Raw genomic sequence first — 20,274 nt, forward strand, 5'->3', positions numbered from 1 at the left:
ATTTGTTCTCCGGTAAATATTTTTTGCAGTGGGAGTGTTCTCCAGATCCTCCCAGCACTTTCCCGACACTTGTTATGGGGTGACGCGTCGTCTGGGAAATCACAGTCGTGTATAAAACCCACAGCCAGAGGGAATTAGAGCACGAGGCTTTAAAAAACTGTCCATTTCAAGAGTTTGTTGTTGGATCAAAAGGGGGACTGCGTGCGTAAAAGGGATGCGCGTAACGCAAAAGAGATAAAGTTGTGACCATAGTGAGAAAATAATCAGGTAGATCCATCTGAAAACAGGTCTTTAGGGGTCTTATTTATTCATTTATTTATTTATTAGGTTTAGTGAACTTTCCTGGCTGAGGCGCACATGGCAGAGGGAGACTTCTACACCATGGGGAGCCGGCAGAGGTTTCCCAGGGATCCTTTCGGGGAGTCGCCATTCAGAGACCAGTCTCCGTTCCGGGATCAACTCACGTCTCGGTTTATGGAGGATGACTTTGGGATGCCCCCCTTCCCAGATGACCTTGCTATGGACTGGCCGGGCTGGGCTCGGCCTGGTCGGCTCAGTTCACGGCTCAGCGCGTCTCCTTTCACCAGCACTTTACGCACAGGATTCCCCCCGCGGCAGTCCACGGGTGGGCCCCAGTTGTACACCAGCAGGTACGGAGGCGGCCCCGTGGAGCCCACATCCAGGAGCTCCCCTGTCACCACCGGGGGGGAACCGTGGAAAGTTTGCGTGAACGTCCACAGCTTCAAACCAGAGGAGTTACACGTCAAAACGAGAGATGGATTTGTAGAAGTGTCTGGTGAGTTGAGAGGCCGTGGACATCAATCCACAGTACCCACTGTTAGAAGACAGGTATGATCAGTGACTGGAGGTCATGTTAAGACACCTGTTAATCCCCCACTTGGATGGCCTCAGGTCAGTTTACTATTTGATACATGGGAGGTCTATTTATAGGTCCTGGACAACATGGAAAACCATAAATGTTAATGTAAGGGCATTAAAACCTAAGAAGAACTATCATCTCTGAATTAAAACACACAACACATAATCAGATATTTTAGTTAAATATTATCTTTATATATAGTCTTAATAATAGAGTGTAAATAATGTAAAAACAAACAAAAAGAAGAATTTACCATTTTATTATTTTGCAAAAGATTTTCCTAATTCAGATTACATATTGTGTATTTATGACTCAGTATGTTTAATTTATGGACAAAAACCCTGTTACTTACCGTATGATCATCAGAAATGTACAGTTATACTCGTCATATATGACATAAGTACGGATTTAATATAAGACTTAGACTAAAATTTTGATAAAAGTGACAGATGATATACTGTGGCATTTTTAGTTTTTCAGAGTTGCTCCAAAGGGGATAGTGCTGCTATTGCATCTGTAAAATCCCAGCTGTAGCGCTGATGTATTTTTAGTTTTATTGGTCCTTCCAGTTGGTTTGATTTAAAATCACAAGTGTTTAACCCATAAAGACCCAAACATGTACTGATCTTACTGTTTAATACTTGTTGATGCATTAATTTTATCAATACATGTAAATAATTGGTGTAAAATGCAGTTTGTCATCTTTTCATGGTCATCAGATATGACCCATTTGGACGTTCAGAGGCTCCGGAATGAATGTGGAAACACCGTCATCTTCTACAACATTGATTCACCAGTAAAACCCATGGAGTTTGATAAATGGATGGAGACACTTGATTTATCTTCAGTTAATTATATGTTTTGCACAAAAAGACACTTTTTCTCCAGTTTTCTCTGTTTCTGTTTCAACTTTAATCAGAGCTTTTATGAACATTGACATGATCAGTGAATTAAATATAGGAAAACGCATGATTTACACTGAAAATCAAAATAAAGAGGATAATATTATAATAAATGGTGGTAAATAGCTTAAGAAAGGTTACATAGAGAGAAAAATTAAGTAGCACTGCATCTTTATTGGTTAAAAGTCTCAGTCCAAAGAACAAAAAAGTAGAACTAACTACATTTTAATGAGATAAAGTACAAACAGCAACTTCCTGAGTATCTATCACAAGATGTGTTTTAAGTTGCCAAGACACATCAGCTGGTTCACTTTGCAGCACATTGGAGGTGGGACAATGACAGCCTCAGTAGTATAGCATGGCCTCAGCTTTAATGAGTCTTGATATGGAAGAACCAGACAGATTTCGGGGACTGGGACTTGCGGGACTTGCACGTTGGCAGGCAGATCCTCAAGCTTAGACACCTGTTTCAGATTCCGAGAGAATCACTCCCTCAGTCGTTCATGAGCTCGATTTAGATTTAAGGCAAGGCCCGTGACAACAGTCTCTGTTTACAATAAGACAAGCAGCACTCTGCCGTCAAACAGGAGGGAATGTTCTGGAAATAGGACAACGCGTTTACCCAGCAGTCCCGGCGCAGGTTTCGTCTCTGTAGGCACAGTTTATTTAGTGATTAATTTAACCCATGAAGACTCAGTGCTACTTTTGTGTCAGTTCCCAAATGAATCTTCCTCTATATTTGACCTTTCTTAAGTGATTTATCACCATTTCTCACAATATTATCCTCTGTTTATGCATTTTTTTCAGTAAAATTATGTATTTTCCGATATTTATTTCACTGATCATGTAGATGTTCATAAAAGCACAGATTAAAGTTGACAGTTATTATATCAGAAACAGAGAAAACTAAAGAAAATGTCACTTTTTCAGCAAAATATATCATTAAATGAACATAAACCAAGTGTGTTCATCCATTGTCATTGATCCAACTCCGTGGGTTTTACTGGCGAATCAATGTCGTAGAAGATGACGGTGTTTCCACGTTCACTATGGGGTCTTTGAACATCCAAATGGGTCATATCTGATGACCATGAAAAAACGACAAACTGCATTTTACACTAATTATTTACATGTATTTATAGGGTTAGTGGATAAACAGGTATTTAACAGTTTAGATCAGTAGACGGTTTAGGTTGCCAGTGGCTGTTTGGGTCTTTGTGGGTTAATGAGTTCAAGTTGTAAACGTTACTGACTCAAATCAATGGTGTAGAAGACGACAAATTCCAGGGATACCTGAGAATAAAGAGGGCACAGTGAAGAGCAGACCCCCATCTCGGAGGCTTTTATAAATACATTGTTTGGTATGCCAGTTGGGTCGTTCAATCAGCTCCATGCCAGGCCCGCCTGCCACAGTGACTCGACCCCGTTCTAAAAGTGTGACTGGGAGCGTGATACAAGCATGTTTGAGGCCAGAGGTGTTCAGCACATGGATGAACAAATCTTTAACATACAATCCTCAGGGTGAACTAAGCAAACATTATATATAGTTTATGAATCAGCAGTTAGTTTTCCTTTGTGGTCGCTGAAAGCATCGTTGTCATTTCAGCATCTTAGACCAGGACTGAGTCTAACAGCTTCATCAGTCATCATTTACAAGAGTGATATTTTGGTTTTTAAATGGAATTGTATATTTTAAAACATTTCCCTGTGGTCTATATAAACTGTAAATGCTATACTTAAGTTTGAATTCTTCATTAATTCAACTCCACAGGTCCATCTTCAACCCTATTTCTGACACTATTTTTCTATTTAATGACACCAGAAAGGTCGTTTTGAGCGCAGGCCCTTTAAATGCAAATGAGCCACTTCATGCTCCACCCCCTCCAGCTTGTTAACAGCGCTTTCTGTCCCATTCAGCCACTTGTGTTCGTTAATACAACCAACAACTAAACATTTTAGGTAATGGGCTGGAAGTTTGGACATATTTTCAATATGGACTACAACCGCTGCTGCTGATAAACAATTATGGCATACTCGGAGAAATGTTCGTCGGTAGTCTTGACCTTATATGTTCAAATGTCGTGATGTTGCTAGTTATAAAATGTAACAAATTAAGCAGGAATTAAAAGGGGTTGTAGAAATACACTCAATTTTTACAAAGTTTTTGAACTATTAGGGTCCAAATACACAAATAAATGGACCAAAGACTAATAAAAATGGGTTTAGTAAAATATGACCCCTTTAATATGTAGATACTTTACAGCTCCTTGATCAAAAAAATATAGGTTGACTTATCACAGCCCTACAATATGATTTTAAAGATTTTTTTCTTGCTGTAATTCAAAAGGATATTTCTCGGATATAACCAAAAATTATCACATTTTTGTTGAAAAGTTACTAAATTCATTCTATTCATCATAAGAAAGGACCGGTCAGGTAGTTAGTCTATTCATTATCATCCATTATTTGTGTTTTTCAAAATAGGTCAAATCAGCAACTTCATGAATGTTGACGTTTCTAAAGGTTGTTTTTTTTGTTTTGTTTTTTTTAAATCTGTCTTGTTCAACAATTTGGCGTCCAATAAAAGTGTACTGGTGCCATAAGTAGTTTGACAGTTTTGATCTAAGAGGGTTTTGAACCTTAGATCAGTTCCCCCTAATGGTTGGATTCAATTATTTTATTACTGTATGGATATTACCTGATGGCAGAACAGATTAGATTATTGGGGGTTATACACAAACACTGATATAGACCCTGAAATGGAAACAAACAACAGGCAAAAACAGAACAGTAACAATAAACAGTAACAAGAACAATAGAAGAACATCAGTGAATGAACTGATATCGCAATAACCAGTAGCAAACAACAAAGGAAAAAATAAATAAATAAATAAGCTAAGATAACAACAGAATAACTGTGACTAAAGGTTTGAAATGATGAACAGTTCATTTCCTGTGAAGGCTTTCATTGTCACTTATTGCAGCACGGATTCAATTAGAGTGTTTTCGAAAGTGATTGTCATTGTTGTAGGACTACACCAGATCTGAGAACACAGTGTACACATGTCTGTGGCTTTACAATGATACAAGTGGTCACAGTAAACTCCCACTCCTCTGAAATAGAATTAACCTCTTGTACTTGTCATTTCAGACATGACGACTGGGTAAGAATCAGATTAAAAGCACAAACTTTTTATCTTTTTTTTTAATCTTTTTTTTTTTTTGAGCAATGTAACAGCACATACAAAGAAGTGGAGTTACAATGCATATATTATACATTGCCTTTTATATCATTTCCCCCCATACCCAAATCAACCCCAAGGCCCTCCGAGAAGAGGCAACAGCAGGAACAAGAATATTAGAACAAAAGTACAAGCAGTAACAAAACCACAAACCATAAGTGTGTAAGATGTGTGTATACTCGTGTGCTTATCGGAAACCTGTGTCAGTCATTTGTTGACGATGGCTAACTTGAAGCTAATTGTGGTTAAACATTGCTGCTAGAGGGACAGAAGAGAGGCATGGAAGAATATGGTAGCAAGTATACAAGTATAATCACTTTTGTTTTTGTTTTTGCGGAAAAAAAAACTCTAAATCGTAATAGAAGTACACTCTGTTAGCATGGATGTAAACAAACGGGACAGTTGTTAGTTTAGAATTGGAGTTAGCTAACACCAACAGCAGAAAACAGACCTGAATACAAACTTTATCTTACAAATTGAACCTTTTTTTTTTTTTATTTTTTTAAACCCACCACCACCACCACCCCTCTTTGGAGGACAATTTTATTTTTAATTACAGCTTGTGTTTAAAGGTAGGGTAGGAGATGTTGTCCTGGGGCATTTTTTTTAATATATATTGCTTTAAACCCCCTTCACACCCTGATTGCAACCAATTAATTAAATGCTTTAACACAAAAATAAAACATTTTAGTCACCTGTGGAACGGACAGGGCTGAAAAAACACCATCCAATCATTTTAACCGGTTCATCGAAATGATTGAACGGTGATATGTCAATCAAACTCAACTGCCATTTGTCCCTCCCCCCTCCTACCTCTGGTACAGTACGGTAGTCTGGAGGCGTGGCTTCGGGGGGAAGTCTGAAGAAGGGGGTTTGGGCTTTTGAATTGTGTATTTTCAAAATGTTGTTTGCTCGAACCGTTTTTCCAGGATCTCCTACCCTACCTTTAGGTAACAATCTCAAATTTTACACTCACATTATCATCCATTCTTTGCTAGTATACATATACATAGAGGAAGGGCTTATATAGACAAAAGTGTAAAAGGACAGGACGTAACAAAGTGACAGATGGACACAAGACAGTGGGACAGAACAGACATAAGACAAGACAGAGGGCGACAAGTGGTGTCTGTTGGAAATACTGATGCTGGTCAGATGTATTGTGTTGGCTAAGTGTAGTGTGTGTGTGTCTGTGTGTGTGTGTGTGAGTGTGACTACAAATTGAACCTTTAATATAATGTGTCAGACTATATTTATCAAAAACTTCAGAATTTTCATTAATGCTACTACTTTGTCTGAACAAAAGGAAATAACCCCTATATCATTAAAATGAGAAGACAAAATGAAAATTATTGAACCATCATTAATGAGGTGTCTGGAACAAGGTTCTAATAGTTTTGGATTTTTCATTATAATTTAGTTTTATTTAGTTTTGACTTTTTTTCTTATTCAGTTAGTTTTAATTATTTTGTAGAGCAGGTTTGCTAGTTTTTTTAAGTTTTAGTTTTGGTCTAAATGATTAGTTTTAGTTTTTTCATATCTTTTATCTTCTTCATCATCGTATTCAAATAAATCCCATACAGAACTCTGCTGCTTTTTCCCAGCTTTAGTCTCCATGTTTCTAGGTAGAGTGGGGATGAGAAGACGACTCTAAATGACAAGTGACGAGAAGTGACAGACCGTGAAGTGTCGTACGGTGCCACTAGCTAAAATTGCTTGAGGGATATAAATTGATTTCATATCAATCCGACATTGACAAAGACAAAAATGAAGGGAATTTTATCCATAATTTTTATGTTTTAGTTTTATTTTATAAGCACACGATACAGTTTGAGTTAGTTATCATTTTTTTTCTTTTAATCATAGTTTTTATTTATTTCAGTTAACGAAAATGTTTTCACAATTCTAGTTTTCGTCATTTCATTAGTTTGCGTTAATGATAATATTCTTGATCTGGAACTGAAGCTTGTTCAGTTTTTCATGTCTCAAACTTCCCACAAGAATCAGTGGATGAAATGTCTAAAGTGCCTTTTGTTTTAGTCTTTTGAATCATGTTTTTTATTTGGCTATTCAAGTAAAAGTCAGGTTAATACGCTAAAATAATACACATACACACATTTTTAACAGCAGGCTCAATGTGGATGTGACAGCCTGGATTAAATAGAAGCAAAGAACAACTTCCTTCATGTCACCGAGGAGCAAAAAGGGGGAAAACATGACGTATTTCTGTCCTGAAAGGCAGTAAACCTTATAGTGGATTATGCACTGTGATAAAACTGTAATGTGGCCTCTTGAATGTATTACATAGAGCATCTGGAATTTGGCGTCTGTGTTGTAAGAAGGAGCGGCGGCTGCTCGCTGTTGGAGGAACATTTCACTTCATGATGCTTCATATAATAAACTTGGTGACTTTAGCGGTGATCTCAGCTCGTTCCTCTCTCGAACATTCCATATTCCGGCCTGGATCTGTGGTGGAGTCCAGCAATTTCGGCAGGCAGAGACGTCACTGGAGGGGTATAGAGTAGCGCATAATTGAGGTCGGAGTGCAGATGGAGGAGGGGGGGGGGGGGGGCAGTCCATGCTGCTGGCGGTGGCGTTGACATTTAGCAGCACCAGAGCAGCTGCAAGGAAGCCCAAGAGATAGGACCGCCATAAACAGAGCCCAGGAGAAGGGGATGTTACCCTGGAGAGGGGGTGGGGCTAACCACATGTTTGAGTGTTTCTTAGAAGCAGTTGAACAAAATAAATATGTTTCATTATTTCAACATGATCACTGCATCCTCCTTAAGGGTTTGGATTGAGCAATGCACAAGGGTGTGTGTGTACAATGTTTTCCCTCCAGTGTCATCATCACCTTCAGTTTCATCCCATTGTGAAACTCAGAGATTGAGAAACGCATATTTTCATCGGTTATCTATGACGTCAATGCAACTACAACTACAATGTTGGACTTAATCATATCTGAAGTGCTTTAAAGGGGTCATATTTTGCTAAACCCACATTTATTAGTCTTTGGTTCATTTATTTGTGTATTTGGACCCTCATAGTTCAAAAAGTTTGAATTTGAACCCTCCAGGTGCTGCAAAGCTATCTTTATATTCATTCCAGCAAAAATCGAGTGGATTTCTACAACCCGTTTAATTCCTTCTTAATTTGTTAATTTGTTACAACTAGTTATGTTACGACATTTGCACATATAAGGTCAAGACTTCCGACGAACATTTCTCCGAGTACAGGGTGGGGAAGCAAAATTTACAATGAACATTTAGTTGTTTTTTCTCAGCAGGCACTACGTCAATTGTTTTGAAACCAAACATATACTGATGTCATAATCATACCTAACACTATTATCCATACCTTTTCAGAAAAACTTTTGCCCACATGAGTAATCAGGAAAGCAAACGTCAAAGAGTGTGTGATTTGCTGAATGCACTCGTCACACCAAAGGAGATTTCAAAAATAGTTGGAGTGTCCATAAAGACTGTTTATAATGGAAAGAAGAGAATGACTATGAGCAAAACTATTACAAGAATGTCTGGAAGACACTATTACAGAAGAATGGGAGAAGTTGTCACCTGAATATTTGAGGAACACTTGCGCAAGTTTCAGGAAGCGTGTGAAGGCAGTTATTGAGAAAGAAGGAGGACACATAGAATAAAAACATTTTCTATTATGTAAATTTTCATGTGGCAAATAAATTCTCATGACTTTCAATAAACTAATTGGTCATACACTGTCTTTCAATCCCTGCCTCAAAATATTGTAAATTTTGCTTCCCCACCCTGTACATCATAATTGCAGCAGCAGGTTGTAGTAAAAACTGAAAATATGTCCAAATTTTGAGCCGTTTACCTAAAATGTTCAGTCGTTGTTTGTATTACTATAATAAATAATAATACATCACACTTGTGTAGCGCTTTTTTGGACACTCAAAGATGCTTGACAAACAAACAAAACAAAAAGAACAAAGAGAACAAAGAGGCTTAAGAAAATGCAGTTTTGAACAGGTGAGTTTTGAGAAGTGATTTGAAGTTTTGTATTGAGTCCGAGTTCCTCATGTTTTGTGGGAGTGAATATTAACGAACACAAGTGGCTGAACGGGACAGAGCAGCATGAACAACAACCTGGAGGGGGTGGGGTCATGTGCATTTAAAGGGCCAGCGCTCAAAACGACCTTTTTCGTGTCATTACTCAGAAATAGGGTTGAGGATGGACCTGTGGAGTTGAATTAATGAAAAATTCAGACCCAAGCAGAGCATTTACAGTTTATGTAAACCACAGGGAAATGTTTTAAAATACACAATTCCATTTAAAAAAGCTAAATATCACTCCTTTAAAGTCACATGACTCACTTTATACACTGATGTTTTTTTTCCTCCAAACAGGAAAACATGAAGAGAAGCAGGAAGAAGGAGGCATAGTTACAAAGAACTTCACAAAGAAGATACAGTGAGTATGATTTGAGTCAATGACAGCTGCGCTCTTCTATGTCTTGTTCTTCTCGCTGGATTTCTCAACTCCATGTGATAATGATGCACTGGCTGTTCTTTTTTTGGCACAAGAATGTGTTGACTGTAGAGTTGTTTGTCCCCTATTTGTCTTTTATGGACAGAATATGATGGTTATGTATACAACACACTTTAACAAGGCTGTAGTTAAATATATAGACATTTGTAGGGTCTGTATAAATAATCAGGAATTATAGCTGCTATTATAAACACCTACTTTGTATTATTACCACTGTTTTTAATGATATTGTTTTAATGTTATCATACATCAGCCTGAATTTATAGGAACATGAAGACAAATATAGTTGCTGACAAATATAGTTATTCAACTTGGTAACATATTTAAGAACAGAATGGAAGTATTTAGGTTTTGTGCAGCCTAAACTCTTCTACATGTAAAGAACATATATTGTACTTTTTATTCCACTTAGTTTTTTTTCTTAAAGTTTTAGTTACTTTCAGGATTCCCATTTTTTATCCCATGCCCTTGCAGTCCAATCCAGTCCATCCACATATGTCATAATGTGGATTAAATGTTATTAAAAGCCCTGACTCCCACATACTTATATTGGATTGCTTTCTAAATACTGTCAGTAATTTTCCCAGGACTCATTCCAGTTTCATCCATTTTATTTTGACCCTTTAACCCATAAAGACCCACTGCTACTTTTGTGGCAGTTTCCAAATTATTTTTTCTTTCTATTTCATCTTTCTTAAGTGATTTATCACAATTTATAATATTATCCTCTGTATTTTACATTTTTTTCAGGAACAATCAGGTATTTTCCTATATTTAATTAACTGATCATGTATTTTAATCACATTGTTTAGATTACATTTGAAGGTTATTCTGTCAAAAATGGAGAAAACTTTAGAGAGAGTTACATTTTCAGTAAAATCTATCATTAATTGAACATAAAAATAAGTGTATGCACCAATTATTTACATGGATTGATAGGATTAGTGGATCAACAGGTATTAAACAATTTAGATCAGTAGATGGTTTTGGTCGCCAGTGAATGTTTGGCTCTTTATGGGTTAATAAGGGATCTGATCCAGCTTTAATAGTTTTCCTCCATTAATCAGCTCGTGTATCCAATGGAATCTTTAACGTCTGTCATGTTGGATTTCCATTGACAGGTGTGTGTGACAACTCACTCCCCTGAGTCAGATTTGATAAGTTTTAGTTTAATCAATAAAACTATTTTTTTTTTCCCACACAAACTGATCCAACAGGTTCCGCTAACAAGACTGTAAAATGACTTTGTTATACAGTGATTGATTGATTTAGCTGACCTCTGACCCTTCTGGCTTCTGTAATCCCACCCCTTTTGTTCAAATTTGGTCAATTATGATTCCTAAAAGTCAATATCGAGACAACCAAATTAACCTATTTGTTTCATCTGTCCACTAATTGCAGTATATACAGTCTATGATTGAAGCTGGAAGATGAGTTAAGAAAACTGTCCTCCTTTCTAAGCTAAGTAAACTCTTAAAAAAAACTCAGGATCTGCTGGAAAAGGTGTCATCAAAACACTGGAAACAGGCCTTTTTCCCCCCTAAAAAGTCATAAAAAGCTGACCTTTTAGAGATGTGTGTTTCATATGGTTTTATAAAATATGATGCACTGCTGTGTATTAAAATATCAAACTGTATATAAAGTGGTTCAAATGAGCTCAACTTCCATATCTGCAGCAGAATGCAAATGCAAAACACAATGTGGCAGTGATGAAACAAAAAAAAAAAACCCTCGTATATAATATTAAAGCATTGGCAGGGACCTTTTATTGTAAGTAAGTAAATTTTATTTATAGAGCACTTTTGACAGACAGGGAGTCGCAAAGTACTTTACAGTGCAAAACAATTAAAATACAATTTTAAAAAAACAATTTATAATGCAACCTGCACAACAGACATTTAATATTTCATGTAAGTATGTGCTGCTTGTAATCAAGTTTTTTTGCTGTGTTGTATTAATTAATACTTTTGAGTAAATGACCAGAATATGTCTATCACTCCTGACATTCATAAACAACCTGTTTACACTTACATTCTCTAGCTGTAAACATAGTAGTGTTAAATTAAATCCTTTATAGTTATGTGATGACATTACATATTTACTGTTGTATCCTTGAATTTTTCGGCTAAAGCCAATACATACTGTAAATATTTGAGTGCTACAGGAGCTGACATTTTTCTAACCAGTATTTTTTTTTTTTTTTTTAAAGATGATAGAGTATTTCTTCAACAGTGTGAGTTTGAGACTGTATTTAATCATTTAAAGGTGAACAAGATATGGTTGTTAGAGTCCAGAGTCCATGTAAGAGTCAATAGTAGTTTTTGTGCCACTTTAAATCGTTTAGAACAGCTTCTTTAAAAGTATCTGAGCTTTCAGTACACAATCGGCTCTGATCAGAGGTTCTCATGTGACACCACTGACCAATACAACGCTTCCTAACAGTCCAGTATAAAACATCATGCACATGGTGAATTAATACTGAACAACGGATCAGTGCACAACTATCACAAAGCCTTTTCCTGCTGTAGCCAAACAGATAACAGAATTTCCTCAACCTGACCGGCACACCGCCTTAATTGGACACTGGGAAGACTTCAAACAGCACCGTTAATCACTGGTGCGAATCGCCGTCTCACTGGCGCGTCACTCCGGTTCTGCTAATTTCCTGTTGGCTAATTAGTTAGTAGTTGCGCTTGCCCCACAACGCTCATATGACAATCCTTGTAATTGGTAAGCCCTCGGATCAGGCCGGTGTTCCTCAGCGAAGCAAAACCTGAAGCGGATGACAGACTGAATATGTAGAGATGGGGCGGGGGGGATCATGTATAAATAACTGCCCTCAATACACAAATCCTCCAGCCATATTTGAGGCACAGGAAGGGGTATAGCACAGAGAATTAGCATTATTTGTGTTTGTCTGGTTAATAATATACTACTCCATGATTCTGTTTGATACTTTGTTTTTGCAGACACAGCAGGAGTTTGTACAGCCTGTTTTTCACACAGTGCTTTAAAGTTACAGTAAAGAAAAGTTAAGTCTTTATCTTCTATAACATGTTGGGAAAAGAATGAAGGAAAAATCAACATGAAGTGTCTCCTGCATCTCTGTAGGTCACCATACCAGCTTCCAGTGTTGGGAGTAATGCATTACAAAAGTAATGCTTTACAGTAACAGATTACTTCTTGCTGTAACGCAGTAGTGTAAGGCACTACTAATCAGTTTTCAGTAACATTTTACTCGGTACATGTTCAATAGCGCTTGCATTACAACACACTTTTTGCCCATAATTTAATTGCTCAAATGAAAAAAAAAAAAAACAGGAATACTGCCAGATGTTAACGAAGCAAAAATGCATCAGGAAAGTTCTATTTCCTGTTGGTGTTCAGCCAATGGGTGAAGATGGCAGAAGACAGTCTATTGTCTACATGGACGTATGCTCATTACTAACCCTAACCCTGCTTTACAGAAGCTAGTTAGCATTAGCATGATCCCTGTGATCAGCACTGACAAGTTAAGCTAACGTTTCTATTACTAGGTAGAATTCTTTATCAATTGCAGATTTATCTACCGGTCCTCGGTGCCGTGCCTCCTGTTTGAACATGGAAAAGGTTGAAAAAAATGCATGCGTTCCTGCTGGGATTTGAACATCAAAGACTGTAGCTTTATTTGACTGAGCTATCGTCCACATGTACTTCAGGGCACAAATTTATGCATCCCAAGGCTCTCCTATCTCTTGCATTGGGGGTGGGGGGGCATTTATGACAAGAGTCTGTATGTAACTCAAAAGTAATACATATATATATATATTATATATATACATATATTAAACCGCGGTTTTCCATTTGGAAGTTGCATCCATTCATCTACACCGGTCCTCATTCACATCAAACATTTTTTTCTGCACATAAATAGCAGAATAGCTGCCATATTTACATTTGCGTCCTGGTGGAAATAGTCTGATGAAAGCGCAGCGTTTCATCTACACAGGTTAGTTTGGTTATGAAGCTTCAAAGATTCAGAGATTCTTTATTGTCAATTTGCTAGATGCACAGAACAACAGAGAACAGAGAGAAAATTAAGTTAGTGTTTCTCTCTCACCTTGTTCAATTTCATGCACTTAAAAAAAAGAGGAAAAAAAAAAAAGGAAAAAGAATAAATAAACTCTAGCAGAATAGAAAGTGGATGTGTAGCAGCAGTAGTACAATTACAGTAATGGTTATGAGGTGCATAATGGAACTAACCAGCAGCAGATATGACGGTCGTGTAATACTTATATAAAGTGCAGTTTCAGGTATTTCAGGTGCAGTTTCTTATGAAGGTATAGTTATTATGGGATGTTTTCATTTTTGCTAAGCTGCTGTTGGTTGATCCACTTTTCAGACTGAACTGTGACAGTTCTGACCTTGTTTGGACGATTCCAAACAGCTCTTTAGTGCAGCTACTGACAACACAAACTGCAGAAAACAGAGGTGATTTATGGTTTTTACTGTGGCTGATTTCAGCCTAAAAACAGAGCTAAGCTAACAGAGCTATAATGTAAACTATCAGCTGATGAATATTGTAAAACAGTGTTATTTTGATCGACTGTCAAAATAACCAACCATAAGTTTTAGTTTGAAGAACTTGATGATCCCATAATATAGATGTGTGTAAACAATGAGCTTTATGTTTGTGTCAGTGAATGATGCAGTCTGTGGATTCATAGTGTGGATTTGTTGGTGGTTTTGGTAGTCCTAAGTGTGTTCTGGTGACTTCCCCCTGCTGTTGACAGTTTGGAATATCAGCACATGAAACCCTTTGTAGCAAATGATTATGTGTACTGAGCAGCAAAAGCTCATGAGTCCAAGGGTTGGTTTGTCCTCCATTTTGTCCAGACTAAGGTAAAAATAAGTAGAAATATATCAATTATTAACCAAATATGTTGTGAATCAGTAAAGAGATAAAGGGTAGTTTTGAGAACTCAGGTCATGTGTTTTTTTAAGGCAAATGTAACATGTCTGGTTTCATATTGAAGTGGTTTTTAGTGAATCTAAACCTCAGATCGACTCAGTCTGAATACACACTGTGAGTGGGAGGGAGCGTTCATGTACGTTACCATCACACATGTACGCTTATACCCCGTCCGGTCTCACTGTCTTGTCTTTTTCTGCTCGAGCATCTCTGCAGGGAAAAACCATATTGGACAGTTTGTTGGCAGCTGTACAAAATCAATGTCTGAGATAAAATGTGCGCTTGCTAGAGGTAAATAAACTCCCCAAGCTGGACAGATAAGGTTTCTGCCAGAGTCTCACGTAATGGGCCGCCTGAGTGATTTGACTTTGTCAGAAGGGGCAACTTTGCTTGGCGGCAATTGGCTCCTTGAAAGATAGTGTTGGGGGGGCGGGGGGGGGCACAGATACCGAAATATGCAGAGACATATTCATGTATGAGATGGAAATATGGTAAAAATCCAATACTGCTTCTGCTTCATGCCACCTTTAAACACCAACTACAAAACCGTTATTTTTCTTGTATTTGTGTGGTAGATTCTGTTATTTTTGTGTCTTATATCTGCAGCTGAGTTTGCCCCTCCCCCTCCCCCCTCCACCCACCTCCACACCCACTGGACTGTCTTTAGCCCTGAAACAACATTTCATGCACCTATATTGCTACACTTTATCTCTTTGGTCACAGCATACTGGATGTGTTTTATCTATATTGGTTTTCCTCTAATCCCATTGTTGGACTCTGTATTCCTATTATTTTTACAACTTTCTCTTCATTGTTTTGTAATCGCCCTTTTCTCCACCTATGGCTACTGCATCTCAAAGCGGTGTGGACTCAGTTAGATATTGTATTTGGCTACACTAATAGACTTGACTCGACCTCTGTACTGTGTGCGTCTGCTTCTGTTAGGTGAAGTCTTTGTGTTCCCACTCGATCCTGTTCTCACTTGTATTTCTCAGTGGAGTGGGAAGCTAGCGGAGGGTTCAGTCTAATTAAACCCACCATCTCTTCTTCTGAACAGGGCCCGGGCAGACTGATGTTTATATTAACTTACAAAGACACTTGGCTGCTCTCGCTGAAAACCGACCAACACCCATATTTGGCCATGCTGTCAGACAAAGAAGGCTTTCCATGGATCTATGTGTGCACACTTTACAGCTCTCATTCCACAGTGACACTGGTATTACCTTAAAATGAAGCTTGAGTTGGACTTAACCCTTTATAGGGCACTCAATGAAATACACTGAAATTCAAAATTTAAACCTTAGTGTGTTTTTGGACATCGTCATCTACCTCAATCCGTGTAGGTCAGTGTGTCTTTTGGTAATTGGATTTTCTTTTCAGAAACAAAAGAAAAACTAGTGGTTAATTGATTTTCGTTTTAAAATAAATGAATTAAAATTTAATTTCAAGGTGTTTTTCTTTCTCAGTGTCAAAACAAATCAACCTAGTTTTACAAAATGGATTGATTTTCGTTTGCTCTTTCTAATAACAAAAAAGAAAGTTACTACCTGACAGAAATGGAAGAACAGACCAAAAATGGATGGTTTTTTTTTCATTTTCTGAGACCGGATGTTGTCATTTTCAAGGACAGAGCGCTAATGCCTAGGTCACAAAGATTCTTATCAACTATGGATTTGTACGAATCTTCCAGTTTGTACAAAATCTGGACATCGTAAACATGCTCCCTCCACGAATGTCTACAAACTCCAAATTTCATATGAACTGGAAGATTTGTACAAACCCATTGTTCGTAAGAATCTTTACGACCTAGGCATTAGCGCTAGTGGAGCACTGTTAGTGGAAATTACCAAATATTGCCCGATAAACGGTTACATGCAGAAAAGTGATTCAGAATCCTGGTTCCTAGAGTGGATCATCTCCTTTGGAATGAAAATGCTCACACACTGTCATACTGGCTGACTTCCATCCAAACTTTATATCATCCTGCATGGTTTAGGAGCCAATTACTGCACTGTGCTTCGGAAAATAAAACATTTTCTGTATGAAAAGTAATAGAAAAGGAGGCAAAAGGGAAAAACGCCCAATGCAAAATAACCTGTTGTCTTTACGACGGCTGAGAGCAGCAGATTAGGAGCACACACACAGATGGAACGTTACAGGTGTTCAACTTCACTTTAATTGGACTCCAGCTCCATTCTTGCAAACCCCACACCTGGATCAGTAGTGTGTCTGCCTTTGTTGCAAAGCTGCAGCATTTTTAATGAAAACTCCTGGTGGTTTTCAGTTCATCTCCTGGGCATCAGATGGGACGAGCTGAACGCTGCTGTCTACTTAGTTTCTCCCACTTGTGCTTTTAAACGTGCTCGTCTTCACACACTTTTTTTCGCTGTAAAGTAAACTTAAGCTAAACTTCTGTCCTTGTATGTACAGGTCTTACTGAAAAAAATACATTTTACTTTGCACATTACAGTTTATTGTTGCACCTTATTGTTTAATCCCGTTTGTCTAGATTTTGTACCAGTTTTTTTATATATATATATATATATATATATATATATATATATATATATATATATATATATATATATATATATATATATATACTTGTAATTTATTATGTATCGTGCTCTTGTGTTTTATTTTATTCTTGTATTCTATTTTTTACTGTTTGTTATGCTGCTATCTATCAATCTGTCTGTCTGTCTGTCTGTCTGTCTATCTGTCTGTCTGTCTATCTATCTGTCTATCTATCTATCTATCTATCTATCTATCTATCTATCTATCTATCTATCTATCTATCTATCTATCTATCTATCTATCTATCTATCTATCTATCTATCTATCTATCTATCTATCTATCTATCTATCTATCCTTATCTTGTCTAATCTATAGCAATATATAATCTAATCTATACACATAACCAGGGTGCGATGTATCAAAAAAACAGAGAGGGGAGGTGTTTTTGTTGTTGTTGTTGTTGTTGTTTTTTTATCATGAAAAATCAAGCAATCAACAGGCCTAATTCTTGTTTAAGTCAGCCGGTCGGCCCTATTACATGTCCAACAGTCAAACATTCATCTTTAATGTGAACTAAGGATATATGAAACATTTAATTTTCTGCAACGGCCACACCTGTGATGTGGGAGGTGGCCTAATTCAATTTCAGGCCCATGGATAGGGGCCGATCACACCAACATGGTAGAGGATTTATGGCCAACGGGCAACTCAATCACACTGTAAAATGAAGCATAGAACCTAATTGACTACGATGCAGTTGAACATGTACATTGGCGCCTGCAGATGTACGTCCATACTAGTGATAAGCAGATCAGTTACCCGCAGGTGAAGATGGGATGGGTAAAAAAAAAAAAATCACTTTCAGATACAGAGAGGGAGACTGATATAAACACAGAGAGATAGGTAAGGTATACAGTGTATTTATGTGCATGGGGATGTTCATGAATTCCGAGACTGCATGAAGCAGATGAAGATGAAATTCAATCAGCAGAAGTAGGGATGTAAAAACCAGAGGGGGGGTGGATTCCGCCCCACAAATCGCACCCTGCACATAACAAAATCCTCTCGTTCTCAGGATTTTTCTCCTCTTTTTTTTTTTTCCAGGATCCCGATAGATGTGGACCCTCTGACAGTCTTCGCCTCCTTGTCCCCCGAAGGCGTACTCATCATCGAAGCTCGGCAGACTCCCCCATATTACCTGTTCAGCGACGAGGGGCCCCAGATCTGTGACACACAGGAGGGGGAGGCCCCGAAACCCCAAGAGGCACCCACGGTTTAACCCTGACTTTGATCCAGCCTCCCCACTGACATACCAAATCATCCTGCTACAAGTTTGATATGAAATATGTGGCCCTCAGATTTAGGGTGAATTAAAATAAGTCCAATATACAACAGGAAGTACACGTCTTCATTCAGGCAGGAGTGTCCTCTCAAACGACTCTTTCAGTGAACATCTGTGGTCAGTTTCATAGACACAGACCTTGACTAAACTAGGGCTTTTTCTAGTATTGATAATAATATTCAGACCTCAGTAGATGTCTACAGTAAATGTACCTGTTGCACAAATCTGTTTAGTCAATTTACCATCTTAAAACGGACTAAGTTTAACTAAGTTTCAGTCTGTAGAAAAAGAAATTCAACACTTTATTTAAAAAAATGTAGGTTCAGTTCTTGAAAAAAAAAAAAAAAAAAATGAATAAATAATGTACAGTGTGCAGCACATCCTCTTTAACCTTTTAGCCTCTTATTATTTTAAATAATAGTCAAATCATAAGCAAACCACTAAATATGTTTTCTTTCTTGTCAGCTGGAGCTACTGGTTAATGTGACAGTCTGTTCTGGGTATATGATACAGATCAGAACCCATCAGACTTTACATTTGTAAAGCTGTAATTTACATCAGATGGATTTAGAAGCAGAATTTACACTGATCTCAGACTGTACACCAGTTAAACTCTCTTTATGAAACTGGCCCCTTATTCTTCTCTTGTCTCTATGCAGGTCTTTACAACAAAAAGATTAAAAACCATCAGGTGAACATACTATTGTCATTAATACACATATAGTATTTTGATTTTTTTAGTGATCTATGCATAACATGAGCATCCATAGTTGGACCATTAATGAACTTTAATCACATATTCTTTCACTTATTCGTTCTCAAAACCCAAATGTAGATATTGCATTTTAAGATGCAATTTAGTTTATTTTAGAAGAAATAAATCACCAAAAAGGCCTTATTTTCTTTTGTGCTTTTACTTCGTCTCTGAAGGTGGGCTTGTTATTGAGTTAATGAATGTCACTTAAACTGACGACATGAAAGTGAGTCACCTTTTGGTGATTTAATCAAGGGTGGATTGTGTGTATTTATACTGCATTCTACCAAAGTGTATTGTAAATAGATTTTAATATGTGCCAATTCATTCTAAATAATAATCTGAAGTGTTCCCGGTGTTAGAATATGGTTTGCGTTTTTTTTTTTTTTTTTCTATTTGAGCATACAGGATGATGACTGCATGATTTTGGAGCAGACAGACTGACTTCTTTGCCAAACACGTTTGTTTCCTGCCTTCTTTTATGTTGATGTCTTTGTATTGGCTGACGCAATAAAAATGTCCAGCCAATGTCCCAGTGTGTCTTAACATCTGTGTCTTTTATTGAGAACCATGCCACTCACAGGCCTGGTTCCAGGGATCCAGGGAGCCTGTGGTGTTATTGTTGGATAACAGAAGGAATTGGGCAGCAGATTAGCGGAGGGCTTAGTGCTGGGTGAGATTGGCACGGCCATGTGCTGCAGAATGGGTCGAACGCATGGAGGCAGCATCGCCAGAGCTCTTGAAAGGAGCACAAAAGAAATTGGGCCAGTTCCATTGCATGTTGTGTGATGCAAAATAATGTAATCTTCTCTGGGTAGTGAAATCAAGAGGGATGATCGGTTTGAATGGAAAAAGTTTCCACAGTACAATTGCACTGCAAATAACAAAAGTCTGTGGCACCTCCTGTAATGTATCAGTACTTATAGGCTGTTGTATTTGTATTAAGTGATAGAAGTGGACTTGGGCTGCCATGGCAACAGTAGTTGGAATCACACCACTTTATCATCAGCAAGATTTTTATGTAATGATTAACACACAGATGCTCAATGTGCAGTATATTAACCCATAAAGACCCAGTGCTACTTTTGTGATAGTTCCCAAATGAATTTCTTTCTAGATTTCACCTTTTAAAAGTGATTTATCACTGTTTATTATAAT

General features: G+C 37.6%; 1 protein-coding gene across 1 annotated transcript; it reads left to right on the plus strand.

The window, feature by feature from the left end:
* The first annotated feature begins 1 nt into the window (after nt 1).
* On the plus strand, nt 2–19,648 carry hspb8 (heat shock protein b8). The gene is made up of 3 exons (XM_030143444.1): nt 2–796; nt 9,410–9,473; nt 18,125–19,648. Exons 1-3 carry the CDS (start codon nt 358–360, stop codon nt 18,297–18,299), a joined length of 678 nt encoding a protein of 225 aa, XP_029999304.1. The 5' UTR covers nt 2–357; the 3' UTR covers nt 18,300–19,648.
* The last annotated feature ends 626 nt before the right edge of the window (nt 19,649–20,274 follow it).

This window comes from Sphaeramia orbicularis, chromosome 9 (genome assembly GCF_902148855.1).
Source record: "Sphaeramia orbicularis chromosome 9, fSphaOr1.1, whole genome shotgun sequence".
NCBI classification, from domain to species: Eukaryota; Metazoa; Chordata; class Actinopteri; order Kurtiformes; family Apogonidae; genus Sphaeramia; species Sphaeramia orbicularis.

What these genes read in the sequence shown, in the direction of transcription:
- hspb8 (XM_030143444.1), top strand. Translation starts at nt 358, where the DNA reads ATGGCAGAGGGAGACTTCTACACCATGGGGAGCCGGCAGAGGTTTCCC. An exon ending in TGGATTTGTAGAAGTGTCTG is followed by an intron (nt 797 to 9,409) that starts GTGAGTTGAGAG and finishes TCCTCCAAACAG; the next exon opens with GAAAACATGAAGAGAAGCAG. An exon ending in AACTTCACAAAGAAGATACA is followed by an intron (nt 9,474 to 18,124) that starts GTGAGTATGATT and finishes TTTTTTTTCCAG; the next exon opens with GATCCCGATAGATGTGGACC.